This window comes from Trichoplax adhaerens, genomic scaffold, assembly GCF_000150275.1.
Source record: "Trichoplax adhaerens TRIADscaffold_3 genomic scaffold, whole genome shotgun sequence".
Taxonomy (NCBI): domain Eukaryota; kingdom Metazoa; phylum Placozoa; class Uniplacotomia; order Trichoplacea; family Trichoplacidae; genus Trichoplax; species Trichoplax adhaerens.
The window spans coordinates 1,552,766-1,574,687 of NW_002060945.1; the positions used below are offsets into that span (position 1 = coordinate 1,552,766).

Sequence of the window (21,922 nt, forward strand, 5' to 3'; positions counted from 1 at the left end):
TACAAGATTGCACATATGTAGACGAAATTGCAACGATGAATTAATAATCACTATGGTCCGACAAAAAAATTTCGACCGGCGTGGATGAAAAGGGGAGAAAAAAAATATTTGCAGGTTAATCTCTCTTTCTCTTTCTCTCTGTTGGAATAATTCTGTGGTATGACAAAATTGAAATAAAGCTAAATGGACTAGCCTAAAGGCGAAAAAATAGAGATAGGTTGGATTATAAACGTGCAAGACAATAACTCTTTGAGTTAGTAGATACTTAAAAGTGAAATACCACTGTTGTGGATATCTATTACTGCAATGTACAGTAGACTATAGAGTAATCCAAGCTAACGGGTCAAAAAAATGGAATAAGGAAATACACTACAGCTTTGTCAATACAACGCATGAACAATATCAGCTACTGTAGTTGTATAAAAAGCAGTTTGAATTTTAATAATAAATAGGTAAAGTATTAAGAATGTAGAATAATAGCTACAGTTTACTTTACCACCTGATTTTTACCAAATTGTTTTCTCTGCAAGTTAATTCTATTAATTATTATTATAATTATAGAAAATTGTAGATACTGTGCCTTTACAGTATGGAAGTTCTCAAAAAAAAAAAATGGCCATTTCAACGATGAAAATGCAATTGATCGGATTTTTAACCATCTTGATTGAACTAACGGTATTGTATGTTTACGCTGAATAGGATCGATGAAAACTGCCGGTAGTACAGTGTTGAAAATTGGAAATTTGGTTAGCATATTGTCATCATTTATATTTTTATTTTCCATACCTAAACGGCTACAATACCGTTCTACTCCTATCATTCATCGATTCATAACGGGTATAATACGATGGTAAGGAGAGACCACCGAGGTAAGAAGAAAACGAAGAGGGGGGGGGGGGGAAATAAACTACACAATCTTTATCCTTTCTTTTCTACTAGTATAGAATGTAGACATCGATGGAATGCTTACATCATTCCTAATTTGAACTACTCAATCATTTAACGCAGTAGATCGTTGATTTAATCAGTAGGCTATAAAATATCAACAAAAATATCCATACCCTAAATTGGACGCGCTAAATTTTACCGGCTGTCCAATCCGTAATATCTTGAAATAGTTTTACAGCTTGTTTGCCTACTTGGATAGCCTTGGAAAGTGTTACTTGCTTGCCTCTTTTTTTTCTCTCTCTCTTCACTTTGAAAAGTTGGAAACTGATAGTGTTTTATTATTAAACAGATTAGAAAATATGTAAATGAAAATAATAGCAAAATAGAAGGGGATACCTATTGTTGTCAAGAGGACAAAAGGCCATGATGGCGTAATCTGTTCTTGGTCAAGAAGCTTTCACTGATTTTACTCTTTATAGATAGAGTCTAGTATAGCTTAAAGAGTAGTGATTGATAACCGAGTTGTTAAATTCAATTGATTCTAGCCATGATAGCTGGAATGGAGAGAAAAGATCTCTTTGTGTTTAATTATAATTAGTACTTTTGCCTTAGGCTGGTTAGCGAAAGCGTAGTTACAAATTTGATTATGCCAAATGAGTCAATTCAAGTCATTCTTGTAGACGTATATATTACAATCTACTCAATTTAGTATGGTGTTAGCTCACCATGATACCTTTTTCATCAAATCGATCATGGGTTTCTATACAAATTTTTAACTTAGTCAGGGAGATTATGCCACAATCACGGCTAAACACCATCCTACTCTACCAATGCGTACACGGTATTTTACAATGGATATAGACTATATAAGATATAGTATACGATGATGGCACTACTCAGTAAACTATATTTACTGTTATATAATTTTAATTGAGCTACCTGCATACAAGTAACATTTTTCGCTCAGAAGATTTCCCTCCCCCCCCCCCCAAATAAAAAGAAGAAAAATTCTTATACGTAAATATCCAACTCTGGGTCGCATTCAGTCTTAAAGCTATTAATGTGATGGATTGGAACCCCAATTTACTTTATAGAGAGTATATTATTAAGGGTATAAAACCCTGTTGGCAATCGTAATATTTTATTTTGCAGCTACAGCCTCCGCATCTATTAGGAAACGATGTACAACATGTATTCCCAAATGAGGTTTGGCTCTAAACTGAACGTAGTCCTAGTTTCACCATTGGTGAAAAAAAATATCCATTTTTATCCAAGCTGAAATCTAACATGCAGCACCTTTTATGAATTCTATCCAACTTGATAGGCAACGATAAGCTTTTTATAGTAGTATATTATTTATTCATTTCTAATGATAAAGCTCTCATAGCGAACTAGAAGGCTTATATTGGCATATTAAAGACGATGGTACGGTAGTTTGTCTATTAATAAAGCTCTTTATATACTGTAGACATAGGAATTCAATACAGATAACTTGCAGCAGTAGTATCTCTACAAGCGAAATCGCGATCCACGTAGCAAAGCCCAAATAGTTGGAGATGTAATACGCTTATGTTATGATGACGGTGCAATAAATGATCTTTTAATTTCCACTGCTAAGGAAAGAATGCTCTATCTTACTGGTAATAATTATAAAATAACCATCTATAAAGTCAAATTTGAGTACAATGCTAACGTTGATTCGCCGTAGCTCGATGATATTTGACATGCTATAAACTATCGGAAGAAGATAGACGAAGCATTACATTACAATGTACAATAAATCATAGATGAGAAGGATTGTCCGCTAGCTGAATATATATGATGCACTTTAAGTAGTTTTATACGAGAAGATAAATCCTATCCTGCACAATTTATATACAGTGTCTGCAGCAGGACATTTTATCTATTCTATCAATTTCAGTACTAGAGGAAAACTCTTATTAAACTTGCCAGTATAGCATATTAGAAAGATTACTTTTCAAACCCTGTGGCCGCACAAAGCTACATCCATAGAGTAATTATAAATCATAGAATCAATTATTCTAAATCTAAATACCCAAGTTGACTGTGATTATAACATAATTACCATTACTGACTAATAACTATTACTGCAGTAACAATCACCATCATATGCTTCGATAATTAATATTAACAGGTACAATGACTCTTTCTTTACTGCTTTTAAATATTTAACATCTACTGCAACAATATTAAATTCACCGATTGAATCAAGAAGAGTCATAACATTAGTGATGGAAGGATTAAAATCATTTCATTTGTTTATGGCAAAAATAGGCTGACATCACCACCTTCCTTGAGGTGGAAGAAAGAATAAGTTTCTGGACTCTAATCTGTGAATCACTAATATCATTCCATCTATGAAATTTCATCAAAATTGATACTAAAGAGGAGAATATATACGCTTGATGAAGATAGTTATATTTTACAATTTGTATGACAGAATTTTTGCATTTCACATAATGACATTCATCTTTACAACGCCCTTTAAGCATTCGAGACATCCAAATTTCCAACTGATAGAATACTAGAACAGTAATCTTTTATTAATTAGGGTTACAAAGTACTTGGAGTATAATTGTATATTCTATCGTCATCATTGCGTTTATGATAGAAAGCATAATAGAGATTAATTCATTTACCCCATCTGACTTATACATTAGTAGAAATGAAAGAACTAACTCAATGGCAGAAATCTTTACCCTATAGAAAGGTATTGTATACAAGTTTATTTTTGGTTTATGCTATTGCAATCTCAATGCTATTAAAGAATATCATGTCCATCTATTTGTTCGGCTATGGCAAGAATCTAAATTGAATTATCAATGACAATAATACAGTACGCGCGATACTAAAAGCTTTTCTTCCATATTCCCTTTTGCTGGCGACTATCTATATTATGATATACTAAAGTTCTCAATTCTCCTTAACCTTATATTCGGCATTGGATATCTGTGGACTCGTTAACTTATTCAGTATCCGATTGATGATCAACAAATCTGTTAATTATAATGAGTACAATTCTTATTTTACATACACAACAATACAAATAATAAATAATCACGTTGAAAAAGTTAAATTCTTTCTGCCTATTTTGTCGTCTGTCTACGCAAAGGTGTCATTTTGGCCTTTATTCTTTCACTTGTCTATATAGAACTGATCCTTTCTATCAGAATAGGTCAGTTTTTCTTTAAAGTATTACAGATAATGAAGCAAATGTACGAAGTATCATCATTGTTGAGTTAAGCTAATGAAATGGGCATTTTTTTCCTTGATCATCTTTTTTCTCTACAAATACGATCACCTAAGATAAAGTTACAAGTTCTTGAAGATATAATAGGTAGAGAAATGAGATGATCGTAGATCATAAAGCAAATGCAATGCAACAAACATAACTAGACTTATTGGATCCCTGTTTTTTCTTTAGGGCATATTAAATATATCGTTATTAGAAGTGCGAGAAGAGAAGGAGAATTGAATACAGAATAATATAGTATTTTAGATAATGAAAGCGTTACGAAATTATCGTAAGCTAGTAGTGCAGCAATTATAGTAGTAGTGTTTAAATATTGATTAGTCCATTTTCTCTTCTACTTTACAATTGCCATTATTGCGATACAATACTTGCAATAATTGGAAAGATGAAAAATGAAAAGCTCACGTAAAAGGTTGCTGTTTTCTGGCATCTATCTCTGAGATCTCCAGAATTTACATAGTGGCAAGAAAATTGAGGGTAACTATAAATTATTTTTACCAAGAATCAGAATAATAGCAAATTTATACGGTATGGGCATAATATATGATACTTGATAAAAATCGGATAAAGGTCAAATTACTAGCATACCCGCATATACGCGTATGTAGTGTACATGCACTTTAGATTACTTAAATAAAATCATCGTCCATCATCAACTCGGTACACTGTCCTCGCTAAGCATAGAACACTGTATAGACTATAACTATCTTGACCTTCTTATATCGAGAACAACTGAGAATGTCCACCCATGCATGCATATGCATAGTTGAAACAGATGAGAAATAAAAAATAACAAAGCATCAATAGCTTAATAATTACAATTAATTATATCCAACTGTTCAAATCTATCCTACGACGGTCGACAATTTAATTTTTAGAATCAATAATAATAATTTGATTGATAACGTCACCAGCCACCTGGTTGTGATGAATTGAGTTTTGTCTTGTACTTTATTATAATAATTTCAAAATCAGAAGAATTTAGAAATTATAAACGATACATTCTAGTATAATGTATCACTGTAATTGTTCAAAAAATGATGACTGGAATGATATTAGTATCCCAGCCATCTATAGATATCGAAATTTTTTATGGACTTTAAAAACGATCTTATTATTTTGCTAATGTATATAAAATTAGCAATATATTAATATCATCAGATTTAAAATATTGTGCAGTTGTGTGGTTTATTTCTGTCCTTGCTAAGAATTTGCGCTTAGAACAGGGAGCATTTTGAGTAGCGAAATTGCAGTATATGAATTAGTCTAACTCTAATGATATAATATATAGAGATTTATTTTAATACGTATGATTAGTTTATATTCTACTGATGTGTTAGTAGTAGCAGGTTTTGCATCCTGATAGTCTCGTATACCATTTGTTTTACATTGCTGTTGTTGATTTTATCATACCACGTATATACTGAAAGCTATTGTTTATATCAAATAAGAAAATAGTATGCGTTTAGAATATGATACTGATAACTAGATATTGAAATGTAGATGTTGCAACTTTGGCTTATAGGAGATGTAATGCGTTAATTACACTTAAGAAGTCAATCTACTATACGATGACAGGGCATGAGAGCAGTCGTTAATGGATGCTATCTATAATTGGATGGCAAAGATTAGGTAGCCAATAGCAAATAAATAAATGTAATTTAATAATATTACAAAGTTGATGCAATTAATCTACTATACTGTATTCAAATATTAAAGTATTGTAATGAATCGAAGATACATTTTATTATTTTAAAAACGATTGTAAAGAATCTGTAAAGTTAGAAATTTTAATTTAATAGCAGAAAGAAATATCAAGTTATATATAATATTATAATGAATAAACGGGTAAAACATTCTTGCAAAATACCAACATTAATTACAATATAATCTAAGTTTCCTCTTCGTTTCCAACTAAACGTTTTTGTTTTGGCATCAATATTAGATTAACACTATTGTTAGAGCCAATATACAATCTTAACGTATAAAGCAAAATACAAGGGTTAGTATGCGGGTAAGGAGATTTCGCGAATTCATCTTGTCGGAGGCTCAAATCAACGTTTAATATTTAATACATAAACTTTTAGTATGAGTCTAGAATGAGTAACCCTTAATCAATATTGCTGATACTTATGAAGGACTGATTGCAATAAGAGTATTTAATTATACTACTGAATAGTGAGAATTAATGAAATATGATAAAATATAATGTTACTCTTTCAGACATATAGATTTTATCTTTTAAATTTTTTATCACTTTACGATACAGCAATTTAATTTTACTTTACATAATTATGACAACATATATTATCAAAGATTAGTCATTATCTTCTACAAAATTATAAACTAAAAGTGAATCTGCCCTATAAATTTACCGTCATAATTTAAAACAACATTAAAGTTGTAAGCATGTATATCACTTATGATTAACTTATTATCATCATTTAAGATATGATGTAGGGGAAAATGTCTCCATTGCTGAATTATTACTAAATTTACATTATTACTCATTCTAAGAGAAATTATTCTTCAGGTAAACAAAAGCCATAGTCGCCATTATTTTACTTTATTCCGTGAACTCTTTAAGGCGAAAGCCAGTAGCATTTTGATAAATGATCATTCCTGGAATATAGCTACAACTTCTTGTAATTATTGCATTAATTATAATTAATAACGTAATCAGCGATATACAGTATTAAGTTAAGTAGTATTGTATGACACGTTGCTTTATGTTAAGGATCACTGATAAAAGTGAAGGCCTTAACATGATGTAATTAGTCCTTGACTAGATACTTTTTGGAATATTAATTATAGATATAATTTAGAGCATGATATATTAAATTTTGCAAAATTAAAATTAAAATTTCGTATTGTCTCCTTTATGTAGTTCTCAGTGTTTCACTTAGTCAAGTAAGCAAGCTGTTGTAACATGTAGCATTTGTAAATCAATCCATTTACTGAAAAATAGGGTCTTAAGCTGTCATAGTTGCATAACAGTAAAATGAATGTCAATAGACTTATTCCTATCATTTTATGGAGGTTTTGGAGGCTAATCATTGTGATTTAGTTGTTTACTATACGTACGTTCGAGCAATATTATAGGTTTTTATTTGTTCTATTTAACTTTTATTGAGAGGGGTGGTGGGAAAGGAAAGTTTTTAAAGCACAAATAAACGAAAGCAATTTGGTTTATTAATTAAACCTTCATATAAATACCTATCATAATATAGTGTCCTGTTATTATTTTAATTACGGTCTATATACGAGTACAACACAGTATACCATACATCATTGGAATGCTTTACGTAATACAGTGCTGTAAAACAAGTTTTAGAATGTAATGGAAAAGCGCTATAAGAAGTTATTGAGAGAATTCTTTGAGCAATGACTGCATAATGATCTTTTTGGATTGGCTGGCAATTTTAGTACATCAGTCCAGCTTGTATTGGCATATTTTTGAATGTTCACTATTATAGCACATTACTGTTATATTAATTATTAGAACATCATTTCACATGTATCAATCATCTCACTAGACTAGCCTATGATAAACGAAGATGATTGTATTCCTAACAATTAGTCATTTATTGCAGCTTAAATCCAATCTACTGCTGTCAGAACTATTTACAACGCTGTTACAGCATGCTGTATTCCGGGCCTAATACAATTCTAATTGGAAGCCAGTTGTGTGGTATTCTCGGTTAGTATCTTATTAGTTAAATGCTTAATTGATCATGTAAAATTTTGCATTTAATATGTTGGCCATCTACTATATCGTATAACATAACGAGGCAAGTCCAGATTAATAAATATAATAACAATAACGTTATATTATAATTATGCACGTTATTATCAGTAAAATATATCGTGCATGTTGTTAACGGGAATCACTGCTCCTAAAGTCTTATACGCAACGTATGAGATGATGATATTCCGTTTGCTATTGTCGGCTAATCACAGACATACTGTACTCGTATACGTGTGCAATGTATACCGAAAAAAAGGATCATATAGTGACTAATATCCATTTTATTTATTTATCCTGCCACTCAGTAATAATGATTGCATGCATGCTATATAATACTGTAGTCCAGAGGAGATGAAGCAAAAAGATAGAAAAAAAAATTAAAAAATTTGGAGAATCCGGGTATCGATCCCGGTACCTCTCGCATGCTAAGCGAGCGCTCTACCATGTGAGCTAATTCCCCTTCCTGATAATACTGTAAAAAATTTTGTATATAATTAGTATGAAATAAGTGCACCTATTGACACAAGCTTTGTTACCGAGTACAGTACTGGCAGTCAGTTATACAGTACAGTACTGTAGCTGTACTGTACTGTACTGTACAGTGTACTGTAATAGTCCATGGTACAGTACCGTATCGTAACGGCCGTCCGGCCGGCTTGGCGAATCTCGAGCAAAAATGATGTCATTATACTACAGAGAGGAGAGATATCTACACTTACAGCAATTGCTTATTAGGTGACATTATTTTTGGAACTAGCCTTCAACATGATCGTGTTCGACTAGTCCTTTGTGTTCATATTATTTTGCCACTACCGGCGACGGCTAGCTGATGTAAGCAAACTCAAGCAGGTTGGCAACATGGCGATGATGATTCTTGTTTGTTTATTTATTTTCTTGCGCGTTTTACTTATTATTAGTTAGTCTAATTAGTGTGCATGGAATGTAGGTTAACGTGATTTGGAAGTGATGATCAAATTAGTGCCTAATTTAAAATAATGAGAGCGGAATCATAATGAAAAAATGATGTCTAGGATAGCATGAAGCAGTAGTAAAATTTAGTACATAGGTGGCTCATCATCCGTAGATGACGGTTATTCTTTCTATTGCAATAGGAGAGAAAAGACAAGCCATCAATATTTGCAAGCGTAAGAGGAACAATTCTTATACATTTAACCGACTTGAAACCAAATGGCAATGATGAGGAAAACGAGCACAGTTATGCAACTGATGAAGCGTGCCATGGTAACCCAATCGATCACATCGATTAGACGATCATGTACGTAAGTTGGACTAGTTATTATGTAGTACTCCATACAGGGCGAAGTGGTGATGGAATAATGTTGGCATTCTTTATCCCTTCTTGCTAGTATACAGTAGAATGGATATGGTAATGTCCTAGTATTATCTGTTACTAGATATGCGCGTACAGTAATCCGTCTAGGTAGATAGTATTAAATCAAATTAGTACTTCTAAATATTACCATGCAACATTTTATGTATGTATATAGATTCAACACGGATTAAGGTTGCCAATCCCGTGGTTGAGCTAGATGGTGACGAAATGGCTCGTGTATTATGGGAAAAGATCCGAGAAGAGGTCTATTACTTTCATTTTAGTAGCATCATTTATTAAACGATAACAATTTATTGCTTTTGTAAGACTGGAATTGATATTAATCAGTTATGGTATTTATGCATTAGTGTATAACTATAATTTTGCTAGAGCTGATATAGAGATGATAATATACTAATGTAAGTAGACTATCAACACATTTTACCTTCTTTAAGATATTTGCACAGACTTTGCAAACCGTAAATTCGTATTTGCTACACTTGTAAACATTCCGTTACCTCAACGACACGTTATTCACTGCTACTGAATTGTTTATGGCCTTAGCTAATCCTACCATATGTGGAGGTAGAAAGGAAGTACTTTGATCTTGGCTTACCAAATCGTGATAAGACAGACGATCTAGTCACAGTTCAAGCTGCTGATGCTATCGCGAAATATAATATTGGTATTAAGTGTGCTACTATTACGCCTGACGAAAATCGAGTTCAAGGTAAATTCTACTGGCAATGTACGTTAAAGTGATTCAGCAATTAACATCATCAGAATTTCACCTTGATGACTTTAAGTTGAAATTATAAACTGAATACACTAGTATGTTCGATTTAAAACTGGGCTACCAAATAAACATGTGTATACTAGAGGTCACAAAATTGGCTATGCTTTGAAGAAAGCTAATATTGGTAGATCACTGAACAAGATTCATTAGTTATATATCAGAAAATAATCAAATGTGATAACTTGGGCGATGCAATTTTATACCTTGTACTTAATCCAATGTATTTGCAATACAGTGTTACTGTGCTGCTCAGCGGTATATACAGTAGGTGCGACTTTGTATTGCTAAAATAATCTTCATAATTAATCCACTGCAGAATTTGGTTTAAAAGCAATGTGGCGTAGTCCCAATGGTACAATACGTAACATTCTTGGAGGAACCGTATTTAGAGAACCAATTATATGTCAATCTATTCCGCGATTAGTTCCTGGGTGGAAGAAATCAATTATTGTGGGTAGACATGCCTTTGGTGACCAGGCAAGTAACTCAAATACGTTAATGTTGTATTTCATTAAATTCTAATAATTTTATGATAGTTGAAAACGTTTATTATGATCTGTTCACAAACAGTAATTAGTCGTTGCTATTTTTCATTTCTAGTATAAAGCAACAGATATTAAGATTAATGGCAAAGGAACATTAAAATTGATATTTGTACCCGATGATGGAGATAAATCACAAGAACAATCAGTTGATATTTACAAATTTGAGGAACCTGGTGTTGCTCTGGGAATGTACAACACTGATAAGGTGAGCAGTCTATTAATAACAAATTGATGGATTACATCCTCAAGATACATCTTAAACTTCTAATTTCGCATTTTCTACAGTCTATTACAGAATTTGCCCATAGCTGTTTTCAATATGCGTTGCTTAAACAACAGCCACTTTATTTAAGCACGAAAAACACAATTCTCAAGACATATGACGGAAGATTTAAAGACATTTTTCAAGATATTTACACGTACTTTTAGTTAGAGTAATTGATAGTCAATGTTATAGGTGATATAGAACCAGTTACAAGATGCTATTGTTTTATGATTGTAGAAATGATTACAAGTCAAAGTTTGAAGAAGCAAATCTTTTCTATGAGCACAGACTGATCGATGATATGGTAACTTTACCCAATGTTTACTTAGTCTGTACACCTATTATTTCCTTTACCAGAAGGCTTAACTGTAATATACAATTAGTTTAAGAATTATATTAATTCAAGTGGTGGGATTACATAATATCATAGGTTGCACAAGTCATGAAATCTTCAGGTGGTTTCATTTGGGCTGCTAAAAATTACGATGGAGATGTCCAATCAGACCTATTAGCGCAAGGTAACGAACTTACTTCTTTTAATTCGTTGCTGTATACTACGACATTGAATCTTTTGTTATCATTTTTAGGCTTTGGATCGTTGGGCTTAATGACAAGTGTACTGCTGTGTCCTGATGGGAAGACAGCCTTAGCTGAAGCTGCTCATGGTACCGTAACACGTCACTATCGTCAGCACATAAAAGTAAATAATTATTTATAGCCTTATTGCAATGATGTTGGCATAATATGATAGTTTTCACTTCAACAAAGGTCTGTAATAAATTATTTAGGGTCACGAAACGAGTACAAATCCCATTGCCACCATTTTTGCTTGGACAAGGGGTTTGATATCCCGGGCCAAACTAGATGGCAATAAGGACCTTGAACGGTAATTTCGAGGCATTTTTGAACCATAATAAATTGACGTGCACAAACGATCAGGTGCCATTACGCCATTATAAATATCAATTTACTCACTATCCTAATATGTAGCTTTGGTAATCTTTTGGAGAAAGTTTGTATTGATTCTGTTGATAGTGGACAAATGACGAAAGACTTAGCAGGGGCAATTCATGGAATGCAGAAGTAATACCAATAAAATTTGTCGTAAGTCGTATTCTGATTTGTATTAATTTGCTTTTATTTTATTTTAAATTTAATAATACAGTGTGACGAGAGAACATTACTTGAATACTTCTGAATTCTTGGATGCTATAAGAAACAATTTAAAGAAAGCTCTGTCCTGAGTATTAATTGGCAAGACAGAGAATTTTCATACATGCTTTGGAAACTAATTATTATGTTGTCATTTATCGATTCAAAAATTAACAATAATCTCGTTTACTTATAGTTTAGTAATTTATCAAAATTGTATATTATTGTATCTCCATTTTCATCATTTAAAAACTTAAAAGTCCTACAATGATGCCATTACATCCTTATAGGATAAATTTGATACTGTTTACGTATTCTATTTTTCTCCTATTTAATATGATTTAGCGCTGTGTTTTTATTGTACAATCTGCAAATAAATGATGCTGTATAAACATAACACAAAACGAGGAATCACTAATCCCAACGTAGTATACGCGTGTGCTAATTAATGCACAATAATTGCTAACATAGCTAGCCAGTAATGATTTACTGATGAGTTATAAGTCACAATCATTTTAAATTATTGTATTTTGCACATTAGATTGGCTTAGTGATATAATATTGCGATGTTATTTCTCTTATTGAAGCTGCAAGCATCTGTCCCGATAGATATTCTTAAATACTTCAAAATGATGATTTAAACCCTCGTGGACATGAATTTTGTATCGACTACCGAGGGCCCCATACTCTTTATCTTCTACTGCATAGAATACTCGCTTAATTCTTGAATGTACCAAAGCCATGGCACACCTGTATGAAAGGATAAAATATTAAAAAATGCGCAATATCGCGATGTCATTTTAGTGGCAATATAATATTAACAGATATTTAATTTTGATAACATACATGACACAAGGCTCCTTCGTAACATAAAGATCATATCCAGTACAAAGATAACCACGTTGATTGTTAGATTCTTCATTAGGCAATTTAGAAGAATTATTGGTATTTTCTACAGCTACATGCATTTTACCAATATCATCAATACATGTCATTACGGCATGCTTTAATAAGGAGCTATCAACATTTCTGGACCGGCCATCAGAAGCTTTCGCTAGAACCTTATTACTTTCTGGATCAACCATAACTGCACCAATTTTGAACTATTTATCGTAAAAAGATTTGCTGTATTTACTTGATAGATTATTGAGTAGACGCATAAAAAATATTCGCTACTATAAGTGTTAGCTAATCCTAGTTATATTTCCTACCATGGAATTCTCTAAAGCCGTAGATATAGCTATATCCATGTTATTATAAATATTTTGAATCACTTCCTGATTAAATAACTTTCCCTCAATAGCAGTTGAAATTCTGTGAGACATTGGAAAGTTTTTAGTTTGATTAAAGTGTAGCGTTATTATTATAGTCTCCGACTAGGAATTTCCTACGTTAACTATATACTGTGTACGTGTGTAATACACTGTATATTCTTAATCTACTACTACATAATATAGATTACCTTTTGTCTTCATAGAATGAGATAGGCCAATATTTGGAAGCCACCTCAAATTGTTTTCTCGTTAATGCTGAGGTAGCGGCAACTTGAACTATATAAAGATTGCCTAAATATTCCCAAGAAATAGGCTGGTTTTTTATCCATTCTTGCATTGCTAATTCCGAAATATCACTCAAGTGTTTGCGTAGGCATACGATGATGGCGTAGTTACCTTTACATCAAATAAAGATTAAAAGCTTTCTCTTCATAATTAGAATCAACATTTAACATAATATTATTACCACACTGTATTCACATAATATGTATCACTCCGAGTTATAACATTTATTACTGAGTTTATTTATAGGTCATTTTCTAACCATGTTCATCCTTTCGAATACGTTTAACATGAGTTAGTCCATCAAGAGGTAAGTGATCCTTGAATTGCCTAATAGCAAGCATGCAGATACTTATAATAGTCTATAATTTATTATAAGATTATTTGTAGTAATTTTAAATCATTTTCGTTTATTGCACAATTATCTTACCTCATTAAGCATGACAATTGTTTGCAATCTAAAACAGGAGCTGCAATAACCTCAGCTGTCAAGATATAAATAGCAGAAGCTGATTACAACTGAAAAGTCGTATGAAATAGTATTAATTAATGGAATCTTGTATGGATCTTGAAAGTAACGAATGTAAAGTTATTAGAGTTATCATAACAACTATTTATTGACGATATCAATTGGTTCATTAGTAGCTTGGATAACTCAGTAATAACGTATTTGAGATCTATAAAACGTCTTCTGCTAAGCTTATAAGCATACGCAATTTGTTTTGAGCTCTAGTTTAGCATCAGTACTGTTGCAATTATTATTATTAATTTAAAATACTGTACTTAGTTCGATTGCTGCTGTATATTTATCTGCCAGTACAGCAATAGGATGAGGAAAGCTTTGTGCAGTCGCTGTCGTACCTATATAAGATATCAATCATGTTGAATAGGAAAATACTTGCGAGGTGCAGCAAGGAGTTTGCAGCTACAATAAGTATTTCTCTTATGGCTAGTGTAGTGTATTTCAATCATTTACTATTATATAGCCTGTTTATGGTATATGATGTATCTAATTCTACAATACTGTTCTCTGCATGTGTTCTCTCTCTAATACTATAAATACTGATGATTTCAGCCTCAGATTTGTTCAGTTGTACTATTGGTAGTAGTAGTACTTCCTGACGTTACTTCACGACAGCTAGCAATCCATATTACAACTTACAGCGCTAATAGACTAGCAATGTCTATCCAGCACTCCTCTACTTACAGTAGTTTCACAGTCATATTGAATAAGTGTACCTATAAAGCATTCATTCCTACCTTCAAGCTTCAGTTTCTTTCTCCTATGGATAGAATCAGCCATCACCTTTTCCGTCCATGATCCACTTCTAATCGTCCATCGACTTATCCACCTCTAGTGGACTTTTATTGCCAGTTGTCATAGTAGCAGCAGATTAGAAGAGGAAATGGGTGTGATTTACCCTTGTAGTATATTGTATCAAGCGTCGTAGCGAAACGATACACTCTACTGTATCCAGTATAGCAAATTGCAAGCAGACTACTGCCCTAGTGCTTATGCAAAACAATCCAGCTTCGTGTCTACTCTAGTACAGAATCGGATGAGTCAGCACTGTACTAGTCGACACTATATTCTACCAGGTAAAGAATCCGTCGGTAAATAGTCAACAGCAAAAATTCTTCAGCCCGAAACAAATGGATGAAAGGAAAATTCTCATCGAGCGGATACGAAAGCAGTTATTGAAGGACGATATTAAGTTATGGCTGCCGCCATATACGAAGCAAGGGGATGAAAGTAGCCATAGCCTGCCTGAGGTAAGGAAGGACTCAGCCAGTTAGATGATTGTATATCTTGCTGCTGCAATAGTAGAAGGAGTTGATGATGTCACTGTTTAGAAAAAGTTTTCCTTAGCAAAAGTTGTGCAAAGTTTACAAATGTTGCTGTCCTAAGAATCATCATGATAAGAAAATGAAATGCTATATCATCGTTTAGACACAGGCTTGTAGAGATTTTCTACTGTAGACCATTTCTACTGGTCTTTGGTCTTGCATTTCTAACTTGATATGACTTATTTATACAAATACTCTCTTCGTATTTCGATCATGTCTTGTGTCAATGGTCAGTACTACGTGAAAATAATCATAGGTATTCTCTTTCTTTCGTCTTTCGGTGATCTACTAATCATCATTGCAATCAGAGAAAGAGAATATCATTGCTCTGCATTTCTGACTTGATACTGTTTATTTTAATTCTCTTTCTCTCGTATTTCTATGTTGCAAGACTAGTATGCTAAGCATCATTAGAAATGAGACAAAGATAACATCGTCATCCTATATTTTCGATTTGATACCATTTATTTATGCAAATATCCTCTTCTCTCGTAATTCTGTGATGTAGGGCAATGGTCCTGATTAGTCCTGATCATAACGATAACAAAGGAGAATAGCATCGTCTTACATTTCTAACTTGATATCATTTATTGATACAAATATTCTCTTTTCCTTCACCTATTTCCATAATGTAGGAATTAATCGAGAGGTACTCGTCATTCTTACAAATCTCATCCAAAGATGTAAGCGAAGTTTTAGAAAATCTACGTTCTCATGCTTTAAAAAAAATACAAGGCAATAAACGATTTCAACAGCATGGTATCGCTACCTTGAATATTCAAGTAGCCAAGACTGGCCGTAATCAGAAGTTGACTTCTACATCTACGGCAGATAAATATGACTTTCAACTTGATATTCATTTAAGCAATGATGGAAAGGAATTACGAAAAAGGTAAAATTCTTTGTTGCAGGACAGCAATTGATCAATGAAGTACGCAATTAACTATGAAAATGATTGATGTTATCTGCCTTACTTATAGCCTCATGGATAAACTTGATTGCCGTGGCGAAAGTATTAAAATGATAAGCAATGGACGATTAATAGAGGATGGTAAGGAATGTAATTAGTATAATACTTCATATAGAATATAGTATGCAGTATATTTAAGATCCTGCCATTCATAGCACTAAAGATTTATCGGTTGCCGTAATATGTATATAAGCATTATGATTTAAATACTCTTTCCTAATATGGTAACTACATGATAGGGTGCAACTTAACTGATCAAAATATCAAACATAACGGACGAATTCTCGTAGTTAAGACTGCAAAACTAGATAATGCGGAGGATAATATCTCGACTAAAATTTCACAAGCTAGAAAAGTAGCCACTACATTATCCAAGCGGGCCGATGGTACGGACAAATAATTTGTTTTAATTAATTAATGTACAAATAAGCACTTTCCTGATCTCAATATCCATCTCTTGATCGCAGTGTCTGTAACTGTTTACTTAGTACTTGTTTATTAACACCATATAAGGATAACTAGATAGTTGTCACTTACGATTGCATTAAAAGTATGTCCTAAGATTAGAGCGTTCTTTTATTCTACTACATTTAAAGCAATGATTTGAAAGACGCAAATTCGGAGTACAGTACTGTTAATAATGGCGCCATATTCAAGATATGAGCTTCAATTAATAGCGGCTACTCTTTTCGATTTTATAGATGGAAAGTACGAAGGCCATTACATGGAAATTCGAGATCAAAATGGAGTGCTTATACCTCTTCAATCAACAACCAAGAAAGTATTACTTTTGGCAGATCTCTTGAACAACTACGTGTATGCTATTTATTTCTCTATTGATGACGGTGTTTTATTCCCTCTCAGTCCTTAGTGATAGCTATGTCTCTACATGAACTGGCTAGAAGCTATATAGATCGTAAGAACTACACTGAAGCTTTGCCTCTCCTCTTTGAAGCGGACAAGGAGTTTAAGTAAAATTATATGTAAACTATCATAGCTACATTTAGTATTATTATTTACAAAATGCGTCCTGTTTTTGTTTAATATTCAATTTTAAGGTATAAGACACTAATCGAAGTTCTCTCGTTGTTTTATAGCCAATGTGATGCAGATATTTTAAATTGTGTAGATAACTACGCTAACTTATGCTTAGATATCGTTTGGTGTTATATGAGAATAAAATGCCTCGATTATTTGTCAGACGCAGGTTAGACATGATTTGGATTACTTAGGGTATTTTACTACATTGACATAATACAGTACATCCATTTATATCCGACAGAATTGAGATTAAGAAAATGTGCACAATGTTTTTCACAATGTTATGGTCAAAATATGGAGCGACTAACAGCGATTAAGGTATAAAATTGAATTATCTCAAGTGATGTACTCGTTTTGGCCAGAATTAATTTCCTAAGTAGCTATATTACTTTATACATGTTAATAGTACATGTATCTTATCAGAGTGTTTGAAAATTAAATCACCTTTCTAATTGTAATAAATCCCTGATAGTTACGATTGCAACGCATAGCAGATTATCATTTCTGAAAATGCTTTACTTGCTAAGCTACTATTAAAATTTGCAGATAGTATTTATCTAATTGTCTGCTACACAAACAGGGGTGCCATTCCCACGAAATAGCATTATTTGCTCGTTTACATCTTTTACAAGGAGTTGTTGCGTATCACAAAGGAGACAAATCGACTTGTCAAAGGTTATTAATACAGGTTGGTTATAACAGTGATCTTTTATATTACTATTTTTATTATGATAAGTACTGTATATAATATCTTACTAGGCCGAAAACGAAATGGAAAAATTAATGGTTAAAGAAGAGAGTTTAACTCAGTGTACGTCTTTAAATTTTATAATAAGAGCTACATTACTTTTGTATCTTTAATAATAATAATCATTTAAAATGGAGCTGATATGAGATTATAAATTTAATGATGCAGAAATCTCAACTACAATTATTTATCCTTACTTGCTCTCTCTCTAGTGATGGTGATGGGATTTAGCTCTGTTGAAGCTCGCTTAGGTCTGAGGTCATCAAACGGAAATGTAGAAAAAGCTATCGGTTATATAATGGACCGTCAAAGGGTAATTCGTTGTAGCTAACTAATCTATCTCAAGAAAAATGTCGATTTAATTACATATTTCATGAATTAGGAAAGGAAAAAGAGGAAAGAGATAGAAAGAGAAGAAAGACAAAAGAAAAGAAAGCGAGAACGTCTGGGCAAAACAGTTCAAGGAGAATGGTATAGAATTTGTCCTATTTATCATAATTTGATTTATGATGCTAAAAGAAAGTTTCTTGAAATTTTGGCCATTTAGAAAGTGCAGGCGAATTATGCTAATTGCAATATTGTATAAAACACTAGGGTTAATGCAGAGCTATACGATTCGCTAGTTAGTATGGGACATGATAAAGAGCTTGTAGCGGAAGCGTTACGTCAATCAGAAAATGATATAGTACTGGCCTTACAGGTATTGTGCTTAGTATAATCAAATTTATCGCATTTTTGGTAGTATATAGATTACGTATATTTTGAAGGTAGGATGCAACTATATTAATTGCTGTGTTGAAATTTCAGGCTTTGAATGAAGGCATAGACGTCCTAAGAGCCTGCCTTATCAAGTATGGCGTAAAACGTTAATATTACTTTTTTATTTATACCAGAATTTAAACATGTCTTACATTTACTTTTCAAGTAAGAACAGTGCTAAGAAGAATACTGTATCCAAGGAAGCACTGAATCAGGTAGGCAATCATCGTGTGGCATTTTTATACATTGTTTATATCGATTCTTAAGCTTTTTGTGATATTAAATTAATAGCTGATAAATAGTAAAGCAGGTTCTTATATCTTGTGTAGTATATTTATAGCAGCATTAATTACTTAAGCCTTAAATATATCGTGCTATGATTAATTATTTAAAGTTAACTGTCCTTTTTGATCGTTTTTATTCGTGTTTATATTTAAAGGGGTGAAAATAATGGATTTATTAAGTTAAATTTTGAGTGTTTGGGAAGTTACCCTGATATCAGGGATATCAGTTTATTTTAAAGATTGTAACTTACTTGTATTCCTTCTTAGTTAACGGCAATGGGGTTCGATGCAAAGAAAGCCAAATCATGCTTATTACAACATAACGGAAATATCGAACGTGCTATAGATGAACTATCATCACAGATGCCTATGTCATCAGGTAATTTCGTTAACACTTTTATTTAATTTCAAGCAACCCTTATTGAAATAATAATCTTAAGGTAGTCTATACCTACAATAACGGGAGATCCAAATACTCTTTCTAACTACCATTTACTAGGATCGTCTACCGATGAATCAGACCTTGAAAAGTCTGCGTTAAATAACATGGATGTAACTGAGGATTTTGATGATGGAGAAGACATAAGTGAAGATGATGAAGACAAGGAAGAATTAGAAAAATCTATTGAGACTATTTTACCTGACTTAGCTAAAGACGAGGAGGACTATCTAAACCTGTCTTTGAATGAAGAATGCGAAATTTTACAGGAATATAAGATTCTTCTGGCGTCCCTGAAATAGAAACCCTAATTATTGAATGCAAATGAAATTGAAATTGTTGTAATGTACCTATTTATCAATAGGCGGTCTTAATGCAAAAGCATACTGTCATTTAGATTCGTAATATGTTTAAAATTTTGATATGTTCCTGTGAAACCCTTTATTAATTTACTAATTGAAACGATTTCTATTTCCATTAACTGTGATATTTACTTGGTACAATGATAATTATTTGTGTTAACATGTCTTTTATACGGATTTTAACAATCGTTTGTGTTGCCCATAATGAATATACTAATCGTAACTGATAAAAATTTATCTAATCATCTACAATAGTGTGGCATAAGATTGAATTGAATTCAAAATTAACAAATAATGATATGCTACCTTTGTAAGTGTTGTATGGTTTAACGACTTATGAATGAAGCGGATAGTATAATTACTATAGGCTTTGCCACCTGCTGTATAATTGTAGTGCATTGAGGTCCTAACGAATTCTAGTAATATATTCAATTCTATACTACGACAACACACAATGATTGTGTAATACTGCAGATGATGTTATTATTATACGTATGATGCTGCAAGTCTTGAAGAGTATTCATTCCTATCTACGATAGAAGACTCCTTTATATCAGAATCTTACTAATTAACTAAATCATTCATGCATGTTTTCAAATTATGCATAAGCCGAAACTTGACAAAATTCATACCTGCAACACTAAATGCGTATTCTAACGAGGATAAGTGTAGTACATTAGGTTATATCAAGTTATGTAGCATTTATTCTCATAGATGGTAGTATATACAGTTTGCGTACAACATGATGGTATTTACATAATTACATGATCCTATACTGCTGTAGTATATAATTAATTTATAAATAAAGGTTGAATGCTATTACTAATAATATTCAATTGCATACTAATACGGCCATACCCTAATTTATATTGTGAGTAATTGTTTTATAAATATTATTATCATTTGAAGACTTCAGAGCGTATAAATAAGTAGTATTTCTAGCAATATGCTGATCCATATTGTAACTATCTCGTTGGCTGAGTGGCGGACGTTGCGCTTCCACTCTTAGTCGTTAACGTTAGCACGAGGGACTTTGATACACTCCTCCTAGTAAGCTTACTAAAAGTCTCTTTTATTTAGGATTTACTGCATTTAAAAAGTATAGCCGTAATGACGTATTATACCCTGATCTTAGTAATTCATTACCTTTCTCTTATGCTAACACATTAGGTGCAGTACAACAGGTTACTGTATTCTTATATACATAACAGCGGACTTCAAACTACGCTAAAACATAGCCTACAGGATATCATCTTGAAGCCATATTTGCTATCATATCTACGACATAAGCTCTAATATCTTGAGATGAGTGGGCCACCTATTACCGTAGCAATGGTTATGCATCTCCGATAGTAATGCAGTCTGCTAAACATTGTACAAATATGTCAAATTTTGTCCGTTTCTCGATCTCATTACTCTTAGATCAAAGAAATTAGCTAATTATTTATAAGTTGTATTCTGTTCAGGGTAGCAGATCGCCATATTGATAAAATTGGATAAAAGTCCTCCTTACGACACTATATAGCAATATCCTATCTTCTACAGATAGGATGCCATGTTGAACTCTAGAGTTGTCTTACCTTGGTGCAACTTTCTGTCTATACATTACAAGGATCGTATAGCATTAAACATCGTATTTTAAACACCTTATAGCAACCCTGTTGCCCAAAAGAATGTTTACGACATTAGTATATAAACAATATCAACAAACAGTCTAATGTTTATTGCACTAAAATACTATAGTACTGTACATTCGCAAGCATGTCATTCGTACCATAGAAATCACTGTGTAAAATAGATCGTCTGTATTCCAATTTAATGGCATCGATTCATTTTAAATTTGGCGGCAACAAGATCTGCACGGACTTGCAAAAAGGAAAATATTGTCGAAAGCTATCGCCAATTACTTGGATC

General features: G+C 32.5%; 3 protein-coding genes across 3 annotated transcripts; 2 read left to right on the forward strand and 1 right to left on the reverse strand.

The window, feature by feature from the left end:
- Window positions 1–9,408: 9,408 nt before the first annotated feature.
- On the forward strand, window positions 9,409–12,093 carry TRIADDRAFT_23270 (uncharacterized protein; the record flags this gene model as incomplete). Its single annotated transcript, XM_002110276.1, has 11 exons — window positions 9,409–9,507; window positions 9,808–9,973; window positions 10,356–10,520; window positions 10,647–10,789; window positions 10,870–11,003; window positions 11,087–11,153; window positions 11,280–11,367; window positions 11,437–11,549; window positions 11,638–11,735; window positions 11,840–11,932; window positions 12,015–12,093. 11 exons carry the CDS (start codon window positions 9,409–9,411, stop codon window positions 12,091–12,093), a joined length of 1,245 nt encoding a protein of 414 aa, XP_002110312.1.
- A 486-nt stretch (window positions 12,094–12,579) lies between these two features.
- On the reverse strand, window positions 12,580–13,999 carry TRIADDRAFT_54182 (uncharacterized protein; the record flags this gene model as incomplete). The annotated part of the gene is made up of 6 exons (XM_002110812.1): window positions 12,580–12,751; window positions 12,848–13,104; window positions 13,213–13,315; window positions 13,464–13,671; window positions 13,820–13,919; window positions 13,988–13,999. 6 exons carry the CDS (start codon window positions 13,997–13,999, stop codon window positions 12,580–12,582), a joined length of 852 nt encoding a protein of 283 aa, XP_002110848.1.
- Window positions 14,000–15,210: 1,211 nt separating this feature from the next.
- Window positions 15,211–19,948, forward strand: TRIADDRAFT_54183 (uncharacterized protein; the record flags this gene model as incomplete). Its single annotated transcript, XM_002110277.1, has 16 exons — window positions 15,211–15,330; window positions 16,041–16,297; window positions 16,386–16,456; window positions 16,615–16,761; window positions 17,077–17,156; window positions 17,240–17,346; window positions 17,434–17,582; window positions 17,658–17,734; window positions 17,997–18,104; window positions 18,176–18,227; window positions 18,377–18,477; window positions 18,547–18,635; window positions 18,759–18,864; window positions 19,058–19,138; window positions 19,475–19,586; window positions 19,707–19,948. The coding sequence occupies 16 exons, from the start codon at window positions 15,211–15,213 to the stop codon at window positions 19,946–19,948; spliced, it is 1,899 nt and encodes a 632-aa protein (XP_002110313.1).
- Window positions 19,949–21,922: the final 1,974 nt, after the last annotated feature.